The sequence below is a fragment of the Penicillium longicatenatum genome (genome assembly GCF_028827895.1).
Source record: "Penicillium longicatenatum strain IBT 33135 chromosome Unknown contig_1_segment0_segment0, whole genome shotgun sequence".
NCBI lineage: Eukaryota > Fungi > Ascomycota > Eurotiomycetes > Eurotiales > Aspergillaceae > Penicillium > Penicillium longicatenatum.
The window spans coordinates 2288530-2312004 of NW_026643119.1; the positions used below are offsets into that span (position 1 = coordinate 2288530).

General features: G+C 47.0%; 10 protein-coding genes across 10 annotated transcripts; 5 read left to right on the forward strand and 5 right to left on the reverse strand.

Moving 5' to 3' along the window:
- Positions 1–354: 354 nt before the first annotated feature.
- On the reverse strand, positions 355–2189 carry N7484_001622 (cytochrome P450; the record flags this gene model as incomplete). The annotated part of the gene is made up of 7 exons (XM_057112042.1): positions 355–552; positions 605–854; positions 906–1073; positions 1129–1268; positions 1330–1413; positions 1470–1835; positions 1905–2189. The coding sequence occupies 7 exons, from the start codon at positions 2187–2189 to the stop codon at positions 355–357; spliced, it is 1491 nt and encodes a 496-aa protein (XP_056976779.1).
- Positions 2190–3574: 1385 nt separating this feature from the next.
- N7484_001623 (uncharacterized protein) lies at positions 3575–4852 on the forward strand (the record flags this gene model as incomplete). Its single annotated transcript, XM_057112043.1, has 1 exon — positions 3575–4852. One exon carries the CDS (start codon positions 3575–3577, stop codon positions 4850–4852), a length of 1278 nt encoding a protein of 425 aa, XP_056976780.1.
- A 1452-nt stretch (positions 4853–6304) lies between these two features.
- N7484_001624 (aromatic amino acid ammonia-lyase) lies at positions 6305–8707 on the forward strand (the record flags this gene model as incomplete). The annotated part of the gene is made up of 4 exons (XM_057112044.1): positions 6305–6432; positions 6497–6597; positions 6655–7337; positions 7391–8707. The coding sequence occupies 4 exons, from the start codon at positions 6305–6307 to the stop codon at positions 8705–8707; spliced, it is 2229 nt and encodes a 742-aa protein (XP_056976781.1).
- A 555-nt stretch (positions 8708–9262) lies between these two features.
- N7484_001625 (class I SAM-dependent methyltransferase) lies at positions 9263–10256 on the reverse strand (the record flags this gene model as incomplete). Its single annotated transcript, XM_057112045.1, has 4 exons — positions 9263–9663; positions 9730–9977; positions 10028–10138; positions 10192–10256. 4 exons carry the CDS (start codon positions 10254–10256, stop codon positions 9263–9265), a joined length of 825 nt encoding a protein of 274 aa, XP_056976782.1.
- A 1408-nt stretch (positions 10257–11664) lies between these two features.
- Positions 11665–13234, reverse strand: N7484_001626 (FAD-dependent oxidoreductase; the record flags this gene model as incomplete). The annotated part of the gene is made up of 3 exons (XM_057112046.1): positions 11665–12821; positions 12884–13002; positions 13056–13234. 3 exons carry the CDS (start codon positions 13232–13234, stop codon positions 11665–11667), a joined length of 1455 nt encoding a protein of 484 aa, XP_056976783.1.
- A 1608-nt stretch (positions 13235–14842) lies between these two features.
- Positions 14843–15841, forward strand: N7484_001627 (uncharacterized protein; the record flags this gene model as incomplete). Its single annotated transcript, XM_057112047.1, has 1 exon — positions 14843–15841. One exon carries the CDS (start codon positions 14843–14845, stop codon positions 15839–15841), a length of 999 nt encoding a protein of 332 aa, XP_056976784.1.
- A 345-nt stretch (positions 15842–16186) lies between these two features.
- Positions 16187–18127, reverse strand: N7484_001628 (cytochrome P450; the record flags this gene model as incomplete). Its single annotated transcript, XM_057112048.1, has 7 exons — positions 16187–16372; positions 16433–16682; positions 16770–16937; positions 16994–17133; positions 17188–17274; positions 17354–17719; positions 17795–18127. The coding sequence occupies 7 exons, from the start codon at positions 18125–18127 to the stop codon at positions 16187–16189; spliced, it is 1530 nt and encodes a 509-aa protein (XP_056976785.1).
- Positions 18128–19034: 907 nt separating this feature from the next.
- On the reverse strand, positions 19035–19820 carry N7484_001629 (alpha/beta hydrolase; the record flags this gene model as incomplete). The annotated part of the gene is made up of 1 exon (XM_057112049.1): positions 19035–19820. The coding sequence occupies one exon, from the start codon at positions 19818–19820 to the stop codon at positions 19035–19037; it is 786 nt and encodes a 261-aa protein (XP_056976786.1).
- A 1434-nt stretch (positions 19821–21254) lies between these two features.
- N7484_001630 (uncharacterized protein) lies at positions 21255–22022 on the forward strand (the record flags this gene model as incomplete). Its single annotated transcript, XM_057112050.1, has 2 exons — positions 21255–21551; positions 21642–22022. The coding sequence occupies 2 exons, from the start codon at positions 21255–21257 to the stop codon at positions 22020–22022; spliced, it is 678 nt and encodes a 225-aa protein (XP_056976787.1).
- A 263-nt stretch (positions 22023–22285) lies between these two features.
- On the forward strand, positions 22286–22561 carry N7484_001631 (uncharacterized protein; the record flags this gene model as incomplete). Its single annotated transcript, XM_057112051.1, has 1 exon — positions 22286–22561. One exon carries the CDS (start codon positions 22286–22288, stop codon positions 22559–22561), a length of 276 nt encoding a protein of 91 aa, XP_056976788.1.
- Positions 22562–23475: the final 914 nt, after the last annotated feature.

Sequence of the window (23475 nt, forward strand, 5' to 3'; positions counted from 1 at the left end):
TTAAAAGAATTATCACAAGGTACATTGTGTGAAATCTTGGCGGCTTTGATGAAACGCAATCAATTAGTGTATAGAACAGCTTCTACTACGCTCACGCTTTAGCACCCGCCAGCTCAGATAGGCCGATCATTGACAGTCCTTTTCAATACCTCTCTAAGGCAGATTCATGATTTTGGCAAAGCCTTGTGTGTACGGAACGTTGGAAAAATTGATATCAATATTGAAGATAGAAACATGTTGTGCAACCAGACTCTCATGTGCTGAATAAACGAAGGCATCATAACGTGCTTTCACTTCGTATGAAAGAATCTCTTTGAAGTCTTCAACGGAGTTGGCCGCGCGCTGTAGCTTTGTTCAAACCTGCCTAGGTTTTGCCTGTGTCACAAGCATATCCATTTCGGTCTGTTTGGTAACCCAATTGCCGACTACGTGCCAATGCGTCTCTGGTGAAGCAAGCTCAGAAGCGAAGTGACGGTAGAACTCGGTTACGAATTTGTAAATCTGCATCATAGCGATATTCTTCCCGATGCACATCCGAGGACCGGCGCCGAACTTTCCTAAACATTAGCTGGATGAAAGACGGTCCTTAGTAATCTGAGCTTACCGAAAACAAGTTCCTTTTCATCTCCTGAATGCTGTCTTCGGGCCCATCTAGCCATCGTTCTGGTCGGAAGGTCTCTACATCTTCTCCGAAGATGTCGGTATTGCGATGAATTACCCATGGATTTATTCCCACGATGGTTCCGCCAGGTATGTGGTATCCATCAATACGAGCACCCTCTGGCGGCGTGACACGCTCGTTGATGAGACCTAAATTTCCATGTATACGCAGAGATTCGTTGATGACGGCTCCTCTAAACCAAATGCATTAGTGCTTGAACGAGTTACAGAACCCGGAAACCTACAGATAAGGTAGCTTCGAGCTCTCTGTGTAGGGTATTGCATCCGTCGACCGATAGTCCTTTATGATGGCGGCGAGCTCAGCACGGAGCTTGGCCTCGACTCGAGGTGACCGAGCAACGTAGTACAAGATCGCTCTGAGAGTAACAGCAAGTACGTCGTGACCGGCCATACTAAGGCAGTTCTTGTCAGCAGTTTCTTTTACCAATGGTGGCTCACGAGACCTACAGATTGATGTAAATTGATCCTGTGATATCTCGAATAGAAAGCTTATCCGGATGAGCCTGTCGGAGTTCTAGAAAGCTGTTTAACATATCCGGGGTCTCAGTAGGCCTTTCGAGACGTTGACGAATTACGGTGGTGGTGTACTACAAGGGAGTAAATATGTCAACATGAATGTACATCCCCTTCTATGAGGAGGCTTCTAACCTTTAGCACCGGATTGAGCTTCTCCGTTCCCCAACGGGTCTCTATTAATCTTCGCATCACTTGGAGGAAGGGCGCTTGGCCGAACTATTGAGCTGAATCAGTATTTTTCTATGATAGCAAGGTTTTTCAGAATAATTTACCAATCCAGTTTTGATCAGTACGTTGTCAGAGCCTTCAATCATTCCGTTAAAATCTCTGCCGGTATCCAGAAATCCGAATTTCTTGGATACATTCAGCTCCCCGAGGCAATCGAACGCGAACAGATGTACCCATAAGGACATATCCACATTGGTTGGACCATCATCCCGAGTCACATTTCGCAATTGATTTGTGAACATTTCCACACAGGTATCAATTTTGGATTCTAGGTCTAGTACGGCGGCTTTCGTGTATAGACCACCAATGACCTTTTTAAGCGAAGAGTGGTAGTTGACATCTCGGACTGCAAATAGATTCAACAGTGGGCTGCCTTCGAACGGGGCTGCTGTTGGTTTATAAAAGTCGGACTGTCTTTGGTCTCAGCTCATCAAGTTATAACATAGATACTCGAGCCTCAAGGTGCAAGATTTTCTCACTTTGGGATATGCCTGTCTCGATCCATGAATAATATGGAGTGCCTCGGGACTTGAGAATGAGACGTGTTTTGGACCAATTCGGACAACTGGTCCATACTTCTTGTGTACAGATATGTTACGTCGTGGCATGTCATCGTTGTAGACAGCCAAGATCTTCCAGAGATTGCAAAAGCTTGCAGAAAACGGTCCGGGGATAGCATTAAGACCTCCATGATAGCGTGTTCGTAAGAATTGAAACGCTAAGCAGAGTGCACAAAGTGCAAACAATATCAAGGAATTCTCCATGTGTAGTTCTTAGTAGCTAAGAATGTCATTCAGGACCAGTAAAGTTGAAGGGGCAAAAGTCATGGCAGCAGAACCGCTTGAAATAAACTACTTGCTTACATGAGCTTTTTTCTCTGCCTCAGTTGTTTTGGGTCGATACCTCAGCGGAAATTTACAGGTGGCATCTGGTAACAGGAAGAAATTCAAATACGGAAATCTTTCTCTGGTGCTGTATTACCGTACTAGTGGTAAGGAGTTTGCTATAGCCTAATGCAACCGAGCGTCATGCACATCTTACCGGAACTGGATAATGCTGCGAGATAAATACCCTGCTCTATGCATGCATGTTAGACGGGAATATGTACGGCCTCCCACTACTGCATCTCATAGCCACCTCTGGGGTTGCCTTTTTCATCTACCAATCAACCGAAAGAATGATTTCAAAGTATGTGGTAGGAGAAGGGGCCTTTTTGGTCCATTCATATGCTACTTACTGTTCCAATTGGTCGCATCAGTCAAACAGTGGAGTGACTGATGTGGTCGCAAAATGTACAATGGGGAATCGATTGTTCATAGTCCGCTTCAGATATAGCTCGCAACGAAAGTCCATGAGTAGGCAAAGTGCTCTAAAATACGTCTAGCAGATTACGGATACCGAATCCATGGGTGTCCCGAATTCCACGTTTCACATTTACGCCAAAGTTTCCAGTCTGGACTTGTTATCGGATTTATGTCTTGTCGACCCATCTGTTAATGGTTCCCGGTAATAACACATAGTCATGCATTGTATAGAGTAGAGTGTTCGAAAAAGGTGCTCGAGAATGTTCAAAGAAGTGAAGATGTTAGGCAATCAGCTCGACAACAATCCACTAGCGGCGGTATCAATGCAGCACCGACCATCCACGGCCATCACTCCACATAATACAAGATATTTGAATGTCTTTTATGAATTTGGTGATACATTTTCCGGATTTTCTTGAAATAGAAGGCTCCATGCTGGACGCCTAAGGTCTTCTCCAGGAAACAGGGGACGCTGACGCGTTCAACGATATGTTCTGCAATTAAAAATGATCAGCATTATCGAGATTGGTGTAGAAAGCAAGCAATACAAAATTAGCCAAATTATATGAAATACTTTCAGCCCCAGCGCTGGTCGGCGGTTCGACTTCCCATTTGAGATAGCCAGGGTCCAAAAAATGATCTCAATAATTATACGAATGATATTACAGTCTGAAGTTGTAATTCATGACCCGTAAGTATGGTGTTATGAGATTTTTCACTCGCTTACATTTACCAGCTTCGGGGCCGCTTGCCCCCCTACGTTACCTGTCCGAGATGTTATAAAATCACTTATATACACCTGACTTGCAATCCCTCGCCGTGCAAACAGTTTTTGACTTATACCAATGGCTAAGACTTTACTTGATGAAAGCCCCGAATTTCAATTCGGGCATTGTCAATTCGCCTTGAATGGCGTTTCCACATCGTCGGTGGACCTTGAACGTCGAGAACATGACACAAGAATCACTCGCTATCCTTATTACCCGGTTGAGCTTTCGATCTGGCAGCGAGTGAACTCAGAGCTCGACAGCTTTGAGACTGTCCACCATCGCTACTGGTGGAGTCGTCACACCGGAAAAGCTCTTGCAGTTCTGCTATACAATGCTCGATACCCACCAGACTTGCAATATTGGAACCTGAGATTTTTCGCTGAAGCCGTGGCTCCTCACCTTGGTGTTTCTCCGGAAATCTTAGGGAGTGACACCCCAATATGGCCGAGCTTCATGACTGATGATGGAACTCCTGTCGAATTAAGCTGGGACTGGGGCACAAAGGATGCACCGCCGATGGTACGGTACTCAGTGGAGCCGATCGGGCTGCATGCAGGCACCTCAGTTGACCCTGGAAACTTGACTGCTGGACCAGCCTTTCAAGAGCGGCTGAACCGCTCACTGCCGACTATGAGATTGGAGTGGTTCCATCATTTCAAAGGTTTCTTCAGCATACCCAACGTCAAAGAAGGCGAGTTTCATGAGGATACAATAGATCATAACTCTAGTATCTTCTACGGATTTGACTGCTCAGAAACTGAAATCACACCAAAGGTGTATTTCTTCCCTAAGCTGAGAGCAAAAGCATCCGGCCAATCAAATCTAGATGTGCTCTTCCAGGCGATGCGCACCGCTCCTCACGTCACTGATAAAAATTTCAAGGCTGGTGACATCTTTCACGCCTTTTGCTCCAGTGTGGGCAACAAACTGCTAGAGCACGAGATGCTAGCTATTGATCTTATTGATCCGCTGCAGTCTCGGCTCAAGATCTATTTCCGATCCCGCGAGACAACCTTCAAGTCAGTAATTGATATCATGACGCTTGAAGGTCGGATCCAGAATCCTAAGCTGTACGAAGGACTGGTAGACCTCCACAGGCTCTGGAGCGCGCTATTTGGAATATATGCAGTGGATCAGCCTCTACCCGAAGTTGAGCATCGCACCTCAGGGATACTCTACAACGTCGAGTTCAGGCTTCGCGAAGCAGTGCCTGTGGCTAAGATATATCTACCGGTTCGGCATTACTCTACAAGTGATGAGGCTGTGATCCGTGGATTGAACGACTACTTTCAAGGCCGGCAAAAGGGCAAGTACATGCCTGACTACATCAGGGCTATGAGTACACTGTTGTAAGTTTAAAATGCTGTTTTTGATCTAGTCATTTGTTGGAGAGCTTACACTAAGATCTTCTTGCAGTACTCCGAAGTCAATGAGAGAGAGGTCAGGTGTGCAGACTTATGTTGGGTGTGCGATTCGACCAGATGGCACACTGAGGGTGGTTTCCTATTTCAAGCCACAAGTACCAGTACACTTGTTTGAATCGGAGGGCTGTTCGTAGCCATCAGTGGACTCTTCCATCATGGATTCAAGTTCAGAACAGCGAAATGTTTACTTTCTGCACTATTAATCTATAGGCTGCGCGTGTGTGCTGAGCTTCCTGTGTCTATTTGTCAAGCCCTTTGAATAAATAATGGAGCAAGACTTAACGATAAGGCATATATCTCTGGGGGATTGGCTTTAGAAGCCTTCTAGTCCAGTTTGTTTAGTTTTAGCCTGCACATGTACTTTACATGTTTATCGACGTGTTTATAGAGGAGCTGGTAACCCCGGATCTCCGAAGATATACAAATTTTACCTTACTACCGGTTTCATGGTTTTTGAGTTTCTCTTTCCGTCCGATTACATTGAATACACTTTCGTTCCGAATTCCGCTAACTGAATCGCTAAACTGTATAGGTTAAGTACGCTGTGCCTTGACCTCCAGGGCCACTCTAGTGTAGAGTTACAAACGGACTTCCTGTTTTAGTAGGTGCCTGTTTTTCGCTTTGAGGCTCATACTGTTATTGTCTTGGTAATTTATATTATCATTTATCAAGTGTGCGGGGTTCCCGTTTCAGGTGACGGGCTGCAGAGTTGTAAGCATCACCGGTATGTGCCCCGAATGAATCGGGAGTGCTCGATGTAGTATCTCCGTTTTTTGTCGGAAAGTCTCGACAAATCACCATGTTTTGAGATTTGTTGACAAATTTTCTTTCAGGGTATGGAGCTAAAGCAAGGTGTGGGTGGTCGCCTAATAACTAGTAATGGCAGGTGAAACGAGGCGCAGGCCGCATATGTTAGATACATGTATTTCAATTGATATGCGTTGTGATTGAGCTTGCATATATACCTGCCGAACTGGAACGACCGAATGTATGTCAGCTTCGTAAGTTGATATGCATGCACATGTATGTGTGATGTGATCTATCATGCATATCTGCTGAAACAGAACGACCTCGCTACTTGTTTACCTTTGCATATCTATAGCGATCCCTTTAGCCGGACGGATCATTAAAGATCAGCATTCTGGCATTACATACGTGTACGACGTCCACCTAGGCACTCCTGTTACTTCGGGCACAAAAGTTCGGTGTACTCGCGTCGTCTCTGTACGCCACACCATATTGCGCTCCATCTGCGTAGCCTCCTGGGCCTGGTATTACTGGGTCTATTCTACCTTGCTATTACCAAGGCTTCATAGCACGCGGAGTTTTTATCCCTATTCCATTATAACGCCCAGAACTGCGGGCCCCCAACATCGTCACTATGTATCACTCGGATATTGTTCTAAGGGAGTGGGAGCTCCTGGAGGCTCTGATCTGCGGGAAGAACTCCGCCAAAGTCGTACTTACAGGACGCACGCTGAGTATCCCAGATGTCGTAGCTGTCGCACGGTTTGTTGCCCCACGATCCTTTATCCGACAGTTCAGTACACGTTCGTCTAATTAAAAATTGCAGTTACAATGTGCTATCAGATATTGATCTGTCTGCTATCAAGGCCATGGAAATGAGTCTTAGCATACTTGAAAAGAGACTCCTTTCTGGGGATGTCATATATGGTGCGCACTTATTGGTAGTTACTATTAATGCCTTGAGCTGATTTATTGTGGCCACAGGAGTGAATACGGGGCTGGGAGGCTCTGCCGACATCCGAACCAAGAAACTCGTTGAATTGCAGCGGGCACTCATCAGAGAGCTTCACTATGGTATTCTTCCAACAGGGGAAAGAGATCATCGTCCTTTGCGGCTCGAAGAGGGTTTATCCAAGCACTGTCATGATCTATCCCTTGAATCTGGCCTTGAATGCACATACCTACCTTGGTCATGGGCTCGGGCGTCAATCCTTATACGTATCAACTCTTTGATTTCTGGATGCTCGGCTGTCAGGCCTGTAATTGTCAAGCGGATGCAGGACTTGTTGAAACACGACATTATTCCAATGATTCCTCTACGTGGTAGCATCTCCTCATCTGGTGACCTCAGTCCCTTGTCATATATCTGTGGAGCTATCCAAGGTAAATCTACGATTCGGGTGCTCTCCAAAGGAAATCAACATGTCTATGCGGATAGCGCTTTCGAGAAGGTTGGACTAGAACCGGTGGTCATACAAGCCAAAGAAGGACTTGCCATGACAAACGGCACGACTGTGTCGGCTGCAGTGGCTGCCTTGGCTCTTCATGACACCCACAGTTTAGCTCTTCTCGCTCAGATCCTTACTGCCATGAGTGTTGAGGCTCTGGCTGGGACATCAGAGAGTTTTCATTCATTCTTCTCTGAAGTACGGCCACATCCTGGTCAGGTGAGTGTCTCACATTCCCTTTTCCCCCAGGATCTTGCTAAAGCCTGTGGAAGGTGGAATCTGCCCGGAATATCCTAGATTTCTTATCAGGCTCTAAGCTCACGAAAGTGAACGACGGAGCCCACTCCTTACTTCGTCAGGATAGATACTCAATCCGGACCGCACCACAATGGCTTGGTCCCATTCTGGAAGATCTTAGCCTAGCCCACCAGCAAGTATCTATCGAATGCAACTCTGCGACAGACAACCCGCTGGTGACACCAGAGGGCGAATTTATCCACGGTGGAAATTTCCAAGCTAAGTCCGTGACATCCGCCATGGAGAAAGCGCGACAGGGTATTCAGGGGATCGGCCGCATGGTCTTTTCTCAGTGCACTGAAATCATCAACCCGGCAACGAACCGAGGCCTTCCTCCGAATCTGGTAGCGGAAGACCCTGGTATATCTCTGATATTCAAGGGATGTGATCTCAACATTGCTTCATTGACCGCTGAGCTGGGCTTCCTTGCAAACCCAGTCAACCACGTTCAGACAGCCGAGATGGGAAATCAGTCCCTGAATTCGCTGGCTCTAATATCGGCCCGATACACCCACACCGCCAACGAGGTTCTATCGCAACTAATGGCAGCACACTTGATCGCAGTCTGCCAAGCCCTCGATCTACGCGCCATGCACGCTCAGTTCCTGGAAGGTTATCATCCTGAGTTCATCAAATTGGTTAATGCACATTACGCTGAAAAGACGCTACCGTCGGATTTCATTCCGAAGATACCGGACCCCACTGAGGTCTCAAACAATCTTTCGAACGGTTTAGCCGACCCTCAAGTCAAGCCAGTCGAGTCCAAAGCCGTCAATCCCATCTCGGAGCTCCTCTGGACGCAATTGCTCGCGGCCTTCGATACGACCACCAGTATGGACGCCGAGCAGCGATTCCCAACCATGGCAAAGTCGCTGCGGTCGGTACTTTTAGACCACGTGGGTTTCAACATGTCAGCTGATTTCACCCCTCGTCTTCAAAGCTTCACCGAGGCCCTCAGCGCCTCCCTGAACGATGCGTGGTGCGCGCATAGGGACGCGTATCTGGTTCACGGTGATGCTTCCGGCTTGCTCGGGAAGGCGTCAGGAGCCATGTATGTGTTTCTGCGGCGGACGCTGGGGGTACCTTTGCTGGCGACGCGGAATTTATCGACGCCGACGGTGGGCGGGATGAACGGTAAGTCAGAGGCGCAAGGCGGTGTGGAGGCGCCGACTGTGGGTTCGTATACAGGGTCTGTTTATCGTGCGTTGAGGAACGGGACGCTTGCAAAGGTTGCCGTGGATATTCTTAGAGAATCTGTTCAAGCCGAGGTCGAGATGGGAAACTCGGAGTAGTTGGCAGATCAGTCATAGCAAAATCAAAGAATTTAGGCTTAGATGACATTGACCTTGGGCATGTGGTAGCAATCAATTCGAGTTCAGTCTATGACAGGTGTTGCGAGTGGAGTGATCCCTCCAGGTAAATCAGCGCTTACTCTCTCTTCTTCTTTCTTTCTTTCTTATTCCTCCTCCCCGCCAACCCAATCACTCACAATACAATGTCTTAATTTGTCTGTCTTGCCCCTTTCATACTCGTATGCTTCTTTGTTCTTGTCTCTTCTGACCGCGTCGACTAGCACATGACGTGCTTATAACAGGTATAACCTGATTTATTGTTTTTCTCTTTACATATTTCAAAAACCTATATTCATAATTGCCATCCATGCATCATCTACAACTACCTAGTTTACTATTATCTAAATAGTAAAACTTATTCAAGATCACTGATACGTAAGTATCTCCTCAAAAGCTTCTAATATATCATTTTCAGTCCAAATAGTACGCGTTCAGGTGATGGCAGTGGTGCTCAAAATAGTTTCTCGGTCAAATCGATATTGACAAAGGTCGTACCTATGGTTTCTGGCCAACCACAACGACCCTGTCGAATGCGTACATAGCGCCTTTGCGCGACTCTACTGAAGCTGTTTCCATCATTGCGATCATCGATGATTTCTCCGTCTTAGATGATCTCGGCCTGTCAGCGAGCATCTCGTGTATAGGCAAGTTGCACCAATGCATCGCAATGCCTATATGTCCCCTTTGGTCATGCCAGTCCGTCGTGACATCTAGGAAACCCTCGTTTCTGAAGCTTTCTGGTAGCATCTTGACCCACTTCGGGAAGAGTCGTGTCTCTTTTGGCATGGTTTGCTCCCAAAGCTCCACGAGACCATTCGTAGATACACTTGGCGATGCGGTGTTGATACGGAAGGATGGAACATCAACCTCACACCACTGTAAATATCCGCCAGGTTCTGGACGTCAGAAAGTGGAGTGTCAGTCCCGAAATGTGGCATCTCGATCGCAGAGGGGAAACTCACTCAATAATTTCTTCAGTTTCTGCAGTATAGGTGTGGTGTCTTCTTCGATCACGAAGGCAAAATGGCGTAGATGTACAATGTCAAAGGCTCCAACGAGATCATCTGGTACGTCTGTGAATACATTCCATTGTCTTAGGGTCAGGTTATCTGGAAGCCACTCCCTAGGCCCAACTTGCGTAATGTCGATATCTATGCCAACAAGCTCCGTGGATGGATTGAGTTGCGACAATAGATCTAGTAGCCATATCCTGGAAAACGTCAAAACTGGCTTGTATTGTTATGATGCAGGTTTATTTACCCAGTCCCTGTGCCAACATCTGCAATCTTCAAAGACTTTTGAGTCCGCGGGATCTTCGGATGCAGGCTGTATCCAAACATATCTTTCAAGATATAGTGCTGAAGATTGAGTCTTTGTTCATGGTTAACCATGCCCTGTAATTCTAGAGGAGGTACTGAACAAACCGATTGAAGTCGACATAATCTCGAGACAGAGGATACTCCTCGACGGCATTCTTGACTTCTGACATTTTGAACTAAGACGGAGACGTGAGTTGTATACAACGATTCTGCAGAACATGGCCACAGGCAATACTAAAGGCTTCGTCCAATCACCAATATAACGTGTCACTCATTTCAGTGGAAGGGCAGTAAGTGGCGAACCTTGCCAAAATCAGTTTTCTATTCCCGGGTGGCCTCAATTGCCAGGGTTGCAGGTAGAAAACTCGGAAGATGACTTGACTCGCTAAATCGGAAGTACAAAGCGAGATCGGCGTCTTGAAAAGGAATACCAAGAGTGATCTGCAGGGTGGTTGGTCGGTAATACGCTATTTACCTTCCTGGTATCACTGACCAATCCGGCCTGCTTTCGTATACAATACTGTACACTTGAAATCGGTCCCACATATTCTCCACATGTGCAGATCCACACCAAATTCCCATTATTTAAAAAACTTTGGATGAATGTAGGGTCAGCTTTCAGCCGCATCGTGGCCCACGGGAATGGGGGCCGAGTCGTGCCCGGAATGCGAGGATGCATGTACAGTATACTCACCAAAATATGCATGGCACCTTAGTCCTCGTATGACTTCGGTTGCGACGCGAGCAGTGCAGTGAGGTCAAGAACATATCCAATCAGCTTTTTTTATTCCATACGGCCCCAAATGCACACAATATGTGCTGAGATATAATAATAATAAAATACATCTGGATGAAATAGCCTAATGGGCCGGCCCGGGTGGGGGTAGGGGGCCTAATTACCCTGACCCATACCCGCCAATGGGCTTGTGCAGGTCTACATGCGACTCCGTAAGCGTTGACGGGAGACGGTCAGATTTAAAACTGGGTGGTGGGGTGATGAGTTTAGCCCCAAAAGCCAAGCTAGCCAAGTGTTTCCACCTGGCATGCATAATTCAAAGTGGGGGGGGATCAGCAGTGGTAAAGTATGACAATACAGAAATGAAAACCCTTGAAAATATGGGGCATGATAAAGTGTCGTATGTACAATACAATACAGTAAGCAGCGCTTAATTCGGCCCAGCGCATAATGACTTTTTTTTAATGATGCCAGAGGGTGTAAGTAACACTTTTGCTTACTGCATATCTAATGCAGGCGTGTATAGGTCGCAGGGACAAGAATACGGGCATAGGGAAAAGGCAACTAACGGAGTGAGCCTATGGGTTGGTTCTGCCTTCTCTGAAGAGGCGGCCTGGTGACGCCTGAGGACACATTGAGCAACAAAGATAGCATGTACTATCAAGAAGGATTTGCGGCTCTACCATCGAGATAGTGGATATTGTGTCCTCGCATCTTGAACTTTGACAACGCCAACTGTATTATGGGCCCACGGAACTATCTATTGGAAAATCTAAGGTGACAAAATCACAAGAACGCCCCAAAAGGGGATATCTATGGTGCTCGGCTAGCAGGCTACGCTCCTAAGCCCTTCTACACAATCGTCCATGGGCATCTTCTGTCCAAGCTTCACTGCCCACCGCAGTATTAGCAAAGAACAGGTCTTTAGGATCATACATCTTCTTGATACTGCGTAGCCTGTCGTAGTTGGTACCGTAGAAAGCACTCTGCCAGTGTTCCTGCTGAAGATTCGCTTCGTTCAGATATGCACCGCTATGGGGCGCAACCGCTGTCAGCGCGGGTACCGTAACCTGGTTGAGGTATTCATCTCCGGCCAAGTTGCTGCCCAATGACGCCTTGAAGTCCCACGGCGCGAAAGCCAGGATTGTTACAATGCTGTCGCGCCACGATGGGAACACGGAATTGGATGACGGTTCGTTGCCCGCAACGGAGTGTGCCGCGTTGAGTGCGATACCTCCTGTTTGGTAGCCACCGCCAGGCTGCACGCTGAGTTTCAGCGCGTCAACGAAATCCAGGTTCGATGTGGCATTCTCGAGTACCCTTCGTGGAATCAGTCGTCCGCCAATAGAGACATCGACTATGTTGATAAGCGGAAGACCATAGGGCAATGGACCCAGATAGTGGTCAAAATGCTCCAAATACGTAGGGAATGAAGTTATTGAGGTGGTTATAGGTACACCTAGGTCGTTGATCTTGGAGAGAAATGGCTGTAGCAGGTCTTTCATCTCATCTTCACTCTTGCCTGGTGCAGTCAAAGGAATGACCACAAAGCTTGTATTGGACAAAGAAAAGAGAGCTGTGCTTCCAGAGTCCACCATATTGGGGACCCAAGTAAAGAACTCTTCGACCCCTTTCCAGAATTTCTCGTCCGTAGTACCGGTCTTGTTGATTTCGAGATATGCACCCCCGACGATGCCGTCCTTGAAAGCTTTTACAGTCACCGAGATGACAACACCGTACGTGCCGCCGCCACCTCCACTAAGAGCCCAATAGAGGTCTTTGTTTTTGGTGGGTGACGCGATGAGGTGTTTTCCAGTAGCGGTGACTACTTCCCATTCGAGAACCTGGTCTGCAGCCATCCCATACATGGAGCTCAGGAGGGAATGACCACCCCCCTGAATATAACCGCCAGACAGGCCAACAGTGGCACATGAGCCCCCTACAATACGGAGGCCATGAGAAGCCGCTGCTGTATAAGCTTCGAAGGCCTGAACTCCGGCTGCAGAGTCTCAGTATATTACTCAAAAGAATAGAAGTAGGCTGGAGGCTCATGCTACTCACCTCCCATCTTCATTGCAGGTCCAGTATACTCCATGCTGGAATAATTAAGGAATCCCATATACTTCATGTTGTGAGTCCAAAGGCTCAGCGACCCCTTACCAGTGGACTTCCCTAGGTAACTGAAAACGGTTAGCTAGAATTCCAACTGTATATGTAATTGAAGTAAACTAACTCATGTCCAGTATTCTTGATAACAACACGGACATTGTGTTTCTGTGCGAAACGCAGTGCTTGTGAAACATCGTCGGCAGAACTTATATTGACGGCATAATCGACGTAATTGCCGAGAGTACATGCCTTGGATGGAGATGTGAATGGGTCACAGCTCCGATTTTGCCAGTAGGGTGACATGATTTCCGATGGATGGGGATATCTGGTCTTGGATCAGTAAAGATCTTGTTCGATGGCCTCAATTCCAATATTGAGACACCAAACGGCCACCACCGCATGATAGTTACGTACTGAGTTTGAGGCAGCGACCACACTTCTGCTAGAGAATTGCATGCCTCCTCGTCATAATATGGCTCGTGGCATATTGATGCGAGGGGAGTTGTTTTAATTAGTCTTCCGTGTACGGTGTGATTTAGTTGGGACCATGCTTTGAGATCTGGCCAACACCTATCTCCTGGGATGCAAAGACAATTGGATGCTGAATCATTTGACCTCTCTGCCACTGCTAAAGGAAACAAAAGCAGCGAATATGCGAATAGGAGAAGACTTCTGATAGGCGAATACATTTTGCGATTGCTGGAATTCAACAAGGGATAAACAGGCAATGGAAGAAGTAGCTAAGACACAGTGATAATGGCACTTTCACGTTCGATCAATCTTCCTATTAATACTCTACTACTTCTGTTTTAGCCCTGCTCTCTCAGGTCGTTTCTACAATCCCAGAATCAAGAGCATTCCTAAAACCGGGCGCAAGCATTGTGGCGCCCCCAAATAGAAGCTGAGTTCGGAGGTTTCTATTAGAAGGAATGCAGATTAGTGGAGGATGTCTAGGCTTGATCACGAGAGCTACGATGAGGCTGACTGGTTCAGTACCTTTGCATTCAGGTACACGATATCGAAAAACTTGGCATCTTTGCCCATGTGGCAATTTCTGTTATCGCTGACTGGATAGATATCTATTATTAGGCATAAAGAGGAACTCACTGCCTCCATCTGTTCGCCCGGGCCTGCAGCTGGGTGCCTCATGCCCACGCGGCCTCCAAATCCTTGGCCCCTGCATGTGAATTCTCGGGGCCGTAGTACCGAAGCGCTCACCGGACAGACTGGGTGCGGGGTGGCTGATTACGAGGAGCGCTCTACTTGTCTTAGATACCTAGCAATAGCGAGGGTTTCGGACAGCTGGTATTTCAGCTGAAAGATACTCATCCCGCTTTCTCTGTAACGAAAATATTTAATTTATTTTTTTCTCTTTAAAAAACAAAACTCAGCATAATTGCGTTACATCATTAAAATCTGTCATTGCCTCTTCCTTCTCATGGGAGTTTTATTACAATTTCAGAACCCCTGAACGACTCAAGGGAAATATTCAATAGAAAATAGGGAAAAGAATTACGCTTCTGTCACTCCCTGCGTCTTATTTTCTACTCCCTAACCCCCAGCACCACACCTTCCAGTGTTACAGCCAGGCTGTATGCACAAGCATATGTGTGCAGCTACGTGTAGACTGATACCGTCAGCAACTCCGAGCCTGAGGTTGCTCGCCGTTCCCCACGTGACTCCACTACAATTGTATAGGGAAAGAGAAACAAAGAAATTCGAAATCAGGTGACAGAATTAGCTTCTTTCACGTTCTTTTAATATAAATAGTACTTTTTCGAAAGAGATCTTCTTCGCTTCTTCATCCGAAATCTTTCCCCTTCCAAGGTTTCGATACAATAAGACTTGAACTTCGCTCTCATCCCACTGCACCCCAACCAATCATTCCACTGCCCGCAGAATTCATCTGCCATGTCTTCCCCAGACCTTCTCATCACCGGTGCTACCGGCTTCATTGGCTTCAAAGTTCTCCTCGGGGCCCTTCAAGCCGGGTACACGGTCCGAGCCGCTATTCGGTCCCCCGAGAAAGCCAAAGCACTTGCCTCCCACCCTATTATAACTGCTTCTGGAAAAACGAACAATCTCTCATTCGTCGAGGTTCCTGACATCACCCGCGAAGGCGCTTACGATGAGGCTATCAAAGACGTTACGTACGTAGTTCACCTCGCCTCGCCTCTCCCTTCGCCGTTCCTGGACCCACAGACCGGCATCTACGAGCCAAATATCAAGGGTGTGAGCACCCTACTTGCATCCGCATTCAAGGAGTCATCGGTGAAGAAAGTTGTAATCACGTCTTCGGTGTTCGCAAACATACCCTTCCCTCCGAATCCAAGCCAGGAAATCACGGCTGAGACCAGATTGCCTGACCTACCGGGACCTTTTGATTCGATGCTCCCCGCATACAGTGCCGGCAAGATTGCAGCGCTGAACTTCACCGATAGGTTCATCAAGGAGAAGGAGCCTTCCTTCACCGTTGTCAATGTCTTCCCCGGGTTCGTCTTCGGTCGGGACGACCGAGCTCTAGAGGTCAAGGACCTCTATGCTGGAACCAATCGCATCCTTCTAGCAGCCATCACTGGCAAGTCTACTGATAGCCCTTTGCCAGCAGGCGCCACTCATGTGGATGATGCCGCCAAGGTACACCTAGCAGGATTGAAAGAAGGCATTGCTGGGAACCTCGGCGTCACGAAAGTCCACGACTTCAACGATGCTTGGAAAGTCGTTGAGAAGCACTTTCCCGAGGCTGTCGCGGACGGCACATTCACACAGGGAAATCAGCCAACTGTGCCTGTCAATTGGAATGCTCATCAGACCGAGATTGATCTCGAGTTCAATTTCAAGACGTATGAGGACATGGTTGTTGACGTTGCCGGCCAGTACCTTGAGCTGTCTGGCAAGAATAAGACTTGAGTCTTAGACACTCCCATTCGGTTAGGCTGAAGCCACTCAATTGAATTCCTTTTAATTATCACTCAAGCCAATGAAGCTCATGTAGACAGTGTATTAGCTTGGTGCCCCACATGTCAAATTGTTCGTCAGGATCGATGTCCTTCGTCAAATATGATAAATAGATATTGTGTGCCTTTTCCTTAAATATCTACGCAAGTACTCAATTGCATACTCGAAGTAGTTTCTATCATAATTTCCTATGTATTGGCTGCCAGAAAAGAGTATGACTTAACAACAATTCATTTATATGGCACATGTCATAAGAGGGCGAGGGACACTGCTGAATCGATTCAAGCAAAGATGGATTTACTTCCTCTTCTTCAAAACCATGTCCATTTCGCTCTGTCTCGTAAGCCAACCACCAGAGACAGTCCAGTCCTTGTCTGGATCTTCCAATTCGATGTCAAAGTTTCGATAGAGCTCAACAATGATCTTGGTCAGCTGCATCATGGCGAGGTTCTTGCCGATGCAGTTTCTCGATCCGGCTCCGAACTTTTCACTATTAGCTTTGACAAGATCTCTTCCCATGTATTGTTTGAGTGAATGACGCACCGTGAACATGTTTGTTCTCATTCTCGTCACATCTTTGGGATCGCTGTCGATCCATCTCTCCGGCCGGAACTCATGTGCGTCCTGACCGAATATTTCCTTGTCGCGATTGACCACCCAGCAATTTACACCGATGATGGTGCCTTCGGGAATATACTGTCCGTGTAGGGTGACGCCGCCCACTGGACAGCGGCGTTCGAGAATCAAGCCAGTGCTTGGGTGGATCCGGAGAGCTTCGTTCGTGACAGCTAGTCTGGTCGATTGATAAATGGTCAGCTTCAACGGTATGTTTCAGGGAGGCAATGATGACAATAGGGGAAGTGACGACGGGCTTGCTTACACATAGCTCAATGGTGTGATCTCAGTGTAGTTTGCTGGATTAGACAATTTGCCTGCGGTTGCTGCGTCGTCAATCTCCTGCTGCAGCTTCTTCTGCATGGCGGGATTCTTGGCAAGATAGTAGACCACGGCCCGAAGCGTGATGGCCACAACATCGTGGGCAGTTACCCTGTATAATTTATTAGGAAAATGCGTAGTCCTGTGCACTCCATGTGTCTAACATACACGTTGATATACGCTGCTGCGATGACATCTCTGATGGTAAACTTCTCGGGGACAGACTTGTGTAAGGCCAAGAAAAGGTTTAACATGTCGTTTGACTCGGTCGGGGTCGCCTCGCGTTTTTGAACGAGCTCCAGAGCAAACTATTGTTCACGAATCAATAACTCGCTGACCGGTGAAATTCCGTGAGTACTTACATTGAACAGCGGGTTCTCCTTTCTTGTTCCCGTTGCGAGAGCCTTGATTTTAGCCCAGGCTCTTTCGATTGTGGTAATCTGACCCCACTAGATCGTATCCATTTGGGTCAGCGTGGGTTGCAAATGAGAAGGGAGAGGTGGAAGTTCCGGTTCAGGGAATGCATACTACAGCGAAATACATCATCTGATCATGGTCTAAATGACAGATCCCGTCAACATCGGTGCCTGATTTCATGAAGCCTAGCATCTCAGAGAAGTTGACAGCCCCTAGAGAATCAAAGGCGTAGTACTGGAGCCAAGCAGCAAGATCTACAGGCGCCGAGGCCCTGGTGCCGATGATCTCATTCATCTTGGAGATAAAGAGCTTGGTGCAGTCATCGAGATGGAACTCAAGGCCCAAAACAGCCGTTGTTGTGTATAAAGATCCCATTGTGCGTTTCAATGCTGCATGGTACTCAGCATCTTGGGTCGAGAAAACATTGTGCAGGTCTGTGCCTTCGTAACTCGGTTGCAAAATTCCGTATATACCGGACTTGATTCAAGATATCTGTCAGCATCTGGGACTCGAAAATGGGCGAAATAGAAACAGTAGTCAATATGTAATTACCTTAGTGAAGCCACTCTTGGATCGATGAACAATCTGTATGGACTCTGCGCTCGAGGCGGATATGTGATTAGGCCCAATTCTAACCAGCGGGCCATACTTTTCATGAAGTTCAGTATTAACAAATGGCATCTTCTCTCGGCGGACCATATCCCATTTCCAGAGACTAGTGACACTGGCTAGGAAAGGGCCAGGAATCTTGTTGAGCCCATGGAAATAACGAGTGCGAACCAAGTAAACAAGGAACAAAGTTAGGGCCGTCGCAATGTAATCCACGATGAGAGAACGGCCAACGGGGAAGAGAGCCTGTTGTGTCGATTCAAACATGTTTGGCATGGTGAGGCAGTAGGTTCAGATTCGTATTTTCTTGGTAAGTTCAAATATGCTTGGGGAAAGATCAACCCAGAGTAGACCGTCGTTAGATACAGTCCTTCCGGAAACCGGTGTCAACACTTATACTTCGATTCTTTCGCGCGCCCTAATCCGGAAAAAAGGAAAAAGGATAAAGATGGAGATTAAAAAAATAAGAAAAAATAAATTAAGAAAATCAAAAGGAATAAAAGGGCGAAAAAATTAAAAAGAACAGTCCAAGATTCACTTTCGATAATACGCAAATTAAATTTGGCATGCAGCAAACTTTCAGTATGTTATTTATACACGTACGCGAAGAACATAACTTAGTGGTACTGTACAGTACTGTATGTGTAAAAGTCGTAATAAACATTGTCAGTTTGTGGGGAGCCCGTATACGCTAGTACTGAGGGAACCGATTTTTATAATTGCTTGTTTGAACGAACTAAGAGACTGCTGTTACAGTGTCACAAGATCTCAGTGGCTAAAATTGTCTTGAAACGTGAGTATTCCCCGAGTTGATCCAGTATACCACACTAAACCAACGGAGATTTGGGTGGCCGCTGAACCATCCAGTCTCTAGTGGTAAAGTACCACCTTTCAGATCGACAGTAATTCTTGTGGTGTGGTTACACATGACTACATGACTGGCCGTCCGCACATTTTCCACAATCAGTTACTGCAGTGGGTAATGCCTTGATGATCGTATGAAAGAGGAATTGTTTATCTATGACGTGGAATATCAGGAACATCCTAATGACAGACACATTCGCAAGACTTGAGGTTTAGTAAAGATGCTTGTTCAATCGTGTCATTCTGACAACAAAAGCCTAAGAGCTCTATCATACATGAGAATAGTCATCTTGCCCCCTCTACGCACCGAACTTCCAACCTATGGTAAAGAGGCACGTGCATCGATCGCAGCTTCAAAGGTCATCTGGGCCAACTCAGTCGCGAATTCAACATAAGGCGAATGACCAGAATCGAGGGCAGCGGTGCGGACAGGCGCTCCTGCATCGGCTGCATTCTGGAGGCAGAATTTTTGGAATTCGGGCGGCAGCCAACGATCTTCCAACGATTGAATATAGATTGTGGGTACGTCTTTCCATGCAGCATAGGTTGTTTGCCCAGTCAAAATCGCAGTGTTACCCCATTTCAAGAGCTTGACCTGCTCCTCTTGATCCTCGGGTGTCAAGCCGTTATACAAGAGCCAGTTGGGGTCTATGGGAAACCAAGTGCTGTTGTCGCTGCTGAATTTTACGAGCGAACTTCTTCCGGGAAGATTGACGGCTTGCACCACTGTTCGAATCGTCTGGCCTTCGCTGAGCATGAATGCGGCCGCGTAGATGAGACAGACCACGCCACCGGGTAAGCTCCTCGCCTGTCGGTCCTTGCGGGTAAGGTTTCTGATACCGCTGGTTCCGGCGATGCCGCCATATGAATGCATTAGCATGATGACCTCTTGGCCGGCGTCGACCAGACGCTGTACGGCTTCGCGGACAGTCTGTATGTCCGCATCGAAGGTAGAGTTTGGAGGTTGTTGGCCATTATTCGTTGGCAGGGCAGGACAATGGACCTCGAAAGTTTTCGCTTCCAAGGCATCAATCAGCTTTTGGTATGCTTTGGGTGCAGTCCAAGCCCCCGGGACGAGGACGACGCTAGGTAGCGTCTTAGACATGATTGGGTATGCCAACGATAGAAGAAAGAAGAGAGCGCAAATGCTATGTGAGGCGAGCAATTTCATGTCAAGCTTTCAGCGCTTTGAAGGCTCCAGCAACCAAGTCGGTAGGCTACGAATAAGTGGAGCCTTCCAACGTTTGGTTTATGAGGGAGCTGCTTTGTCTGATAAATCGTTGTTGCGGGGCCGTTTCTTTGTTTGGTTATCCACGGTGGATAAGAGATAAGAGCCACCCCCAAATAACGATTTTCCATACCGCCCTGTGGACCACCCACTCTTTTTACCTTATATGTCAACCAGCAGCAAGATGCAGCACACTAAATTAGATTAATCAGTCTGCATTTGAATACTTACGACTAGACTTACCCCTTTCGGTGCCACCTACAGCCCGCGCCCCACTGCGGCTGGCAGATACTGTAGGTAGAGCTTACCTGGCAGGGCAACGTGGGCGCCAAGACCCTAGTTTCAAATATTAGTGGTAAGGCATGACAGTACATAACCAACAACATGTATGAAATACATACAAAGGAAGCTCATATAGGGCATACGACGCGAGGTAACAAGCTAGTTCCCGATTAGGAATAGCGTATAATTGCCCCATCCCCATCGGTCAAATATGCATGCCGGGGGGAGGAGAATTCGCTGCCTTTTTTGATTCAGGCCACCCATATGCAGGACTCGGTCTGGATCACAATCAAGGGGTATATGCAATGGCAAATCAGCAGTGATGTCTGCCGGGTGGTTCTGCCTTCCTGTCTAAAATGAGTTGCTAAGATCATGTGTCAGGGTGCGGGGTCTGGCAGCACAGAAATTGTTGGAATTGATTCCAAATTAATAGAGTCAGGCTATCTCACACAGTACATGTACAGGTCAAATACAGGACCTAGCTCAAAGGGCTACAAAGCTTCATTGAGCGGGCAGGATCATGCTGCAGTCAGCTCACCCGCAGGGTAGCAGGAAGTCGAATCAGGGTTGGCACTGACAATGATGCCTTGTAACAGTTATTCTTTTGCCATTCAGGTGTCAAGCAGTATTGAAATATCTCTTGACTGCTCGGAGTCACAGACCTGCATACCGGCGGCATACACGATGCAGGTAAGGGGACAGACTTGATACCGTTGGATTCAGACATGATCAGCATGCCTTGTAGGCTTGTAGCAAATAACAGTCATCGTCGTCCTGGGGGCTGACTTGATACTTTCTTTTTTTCGTGGGGGAGAAAAATTGACCAATGACGTGCCTCACTGGCTCATTCCAGTCTTCACCATCGCTAGAAGTGAGACTACCGTCGAGTCGTTAAAATGCATCAAGGCTGCGCGGCTGGATCCTTCTTGCTATACACTCATTCGCGTGTGAAGCCATCGTTTTCAGGCTAAGTTCTTTGTGCCAAAGTACACTTTTCCGGTGAAGCTCCGGCCAAAAGTATTTTCCACTATGTCCAGCACGCCCAACCAGCCCTTCGTGGAACACCCAGATCGGGTCAGCCCGCGCGAAATTGACGTTCTCGCACTCGATGCCGTCTTCACTTTTCTAGCCACTATCTCAGTAATCATTCGCTTCATCACCCGGAAATACTCCGAGTTAAAGTTTTGGTGGGATGACTGGATGATTCTCGTGGCCTGGTTTGCGGCTATCGCATTCTTAATTCTGGGCGTCGTGGATAGGACTGTCGGTGGTGCGGGCTATCACATCGAGACTTATACTCGTGAACAGCTCACGACCTTCTTCAAAGTAAGAAACTATACTCATGCCAGACATTTCTTGCCACTTTCCACTGTGCCAGTTAAACGATAAAATACTAACAGAGCATTGGATTTTAAGCTGTCCCTCTCCGTGACTGTGGTGTATAACATCAGCGTAACGTTTTCGAAAGCTTCGGTCTTGTTCTTGTATGAGCGCATCTTTTCTATCGACCGCCGACTACGTCTCTGGATACGAATCATGATGTTCGTTCTCGCTGCTTACCTCCTCTCCGCGTCGTTCGGTCTGATCTTCACAACCAATCCCGTGCAGGCCCAATGGAAGTACTGGATTCCACACACCACCATCAACAAACTGCCCTTCTATATTGTGATCGGTGTTGCAAATCTTCTCTTAGATATAGTGATCCTGAGCATACCTCAGACCATAGTATGGAAGATTCACCAGTCGTTGGAAAAGAGAATGTCGATTGCTGCAGTTTTCATGCTTGGGGGCTTGTGAGTTTCCTAACCCCCCTCTGTCGCATGAGAAACACTTTCTAATATCGTAAATTTGGCTCTACAGCGTGTGCATTGCAAGTATTGTGAGAATCACGGCCCTTCTCACCATCAAAACGAAGGACGTAACGTGTAAGCATCTCCCAGACCATGACCGCCTGAAATTGAATCTTGGCTAAGGAACCATCAACAGACAGCTTTCACAATTCCACGATTTGGACCTTGATCGAAATGAATCTGTCAATTATCTGTGCTTGTTTACCGGTAATGCCCAAAGCAATCAAATTAGTCAAGCAGAAGTATGAGCAATTGACCTCGAAGTCAACCGGCTCACAAGCACCGCTCAAGGGAGAAAGCGATTATTGGCGCTCCGCAGATTCGAAAAACAGAAAACCACCGTCTTCGACCGCCATTTCGTCATTTTCCCAGCGGTATCGGCCTTTGTCCGGTTCTTATGTGATTGCTGGAGATGCCGAGTTAGCCCCTCTGGCACGACCACTCTCAGCGCACCTGAACCACAACTACGAGATGGATCACGTATAAGAACCGTATATCCATGGTTTTCTTTTCCAATTATCTGAACTTTTCTTTAGAAATACCTAGACTGCATAAGCTGAATTACTATTATACAAGGAAAATTCAAGGCTTAATGACCGAGCCTATACCAATGTGACTCACTCATGAAATACTATGTAATAAAAGATTTAGTCAAAAAAATAAGTCAAAGAGTTGAATTGAGTTAAGAATTTATATAAGAAAACTCATAAACTCGATATAGAAATCAAATATGCTTTGAATTGTCGGTTCTCATCCTGGCAGAAAAAAGGCAGAATTCTTGATGAGGTACCACTTTCCAAGGTAGGAAGGAATGTCGAAGGAGGGACTATCAAGTTCAATGAAGTATTGCGATCGCATAAATGAGAAATTTTACCAACCAGTCTAATCGTCTTAACAAAGTCCAGATTTATATGATTGAACTATGTCTGGGCATTATCATAGTCGTATCTAATGTAGACTTTCGAAGCTTTTTTGGGTTGAGAATCATTGGGACTAGTTGGAACGGTGATTACCTAATATGGGTCTGGAGAAATTCTCCTTAAACCTCCGGGGGTCTAGACCTTGAACAGTGATGATGGGCGCAGCATAGTACATAACGATCATGAAGTATCGTAGTCGTCGCGAAAAGTTTGCAATAATTTTGACACAGTATCAAGTGCACCCTCATTTTCCCCCAGGGAAGGCTTAGTAGGTCTTCGACTTGGTTAAAGCAGTTCATCCGTTCTCCAATCCACCACTCACGTGCCACGTGTGTCAAACTCTAATCGCCTCCGCACGAGTTAAAATCACGTGTACCTGCATAGCCCAGTAGAAATCTGAAACACGTCTCTGCCGGCCTGAATCTCACTGTCCGACAGATGTATCCCACAGACCAAAGAGAGATGCACGGCCCAAAGTTC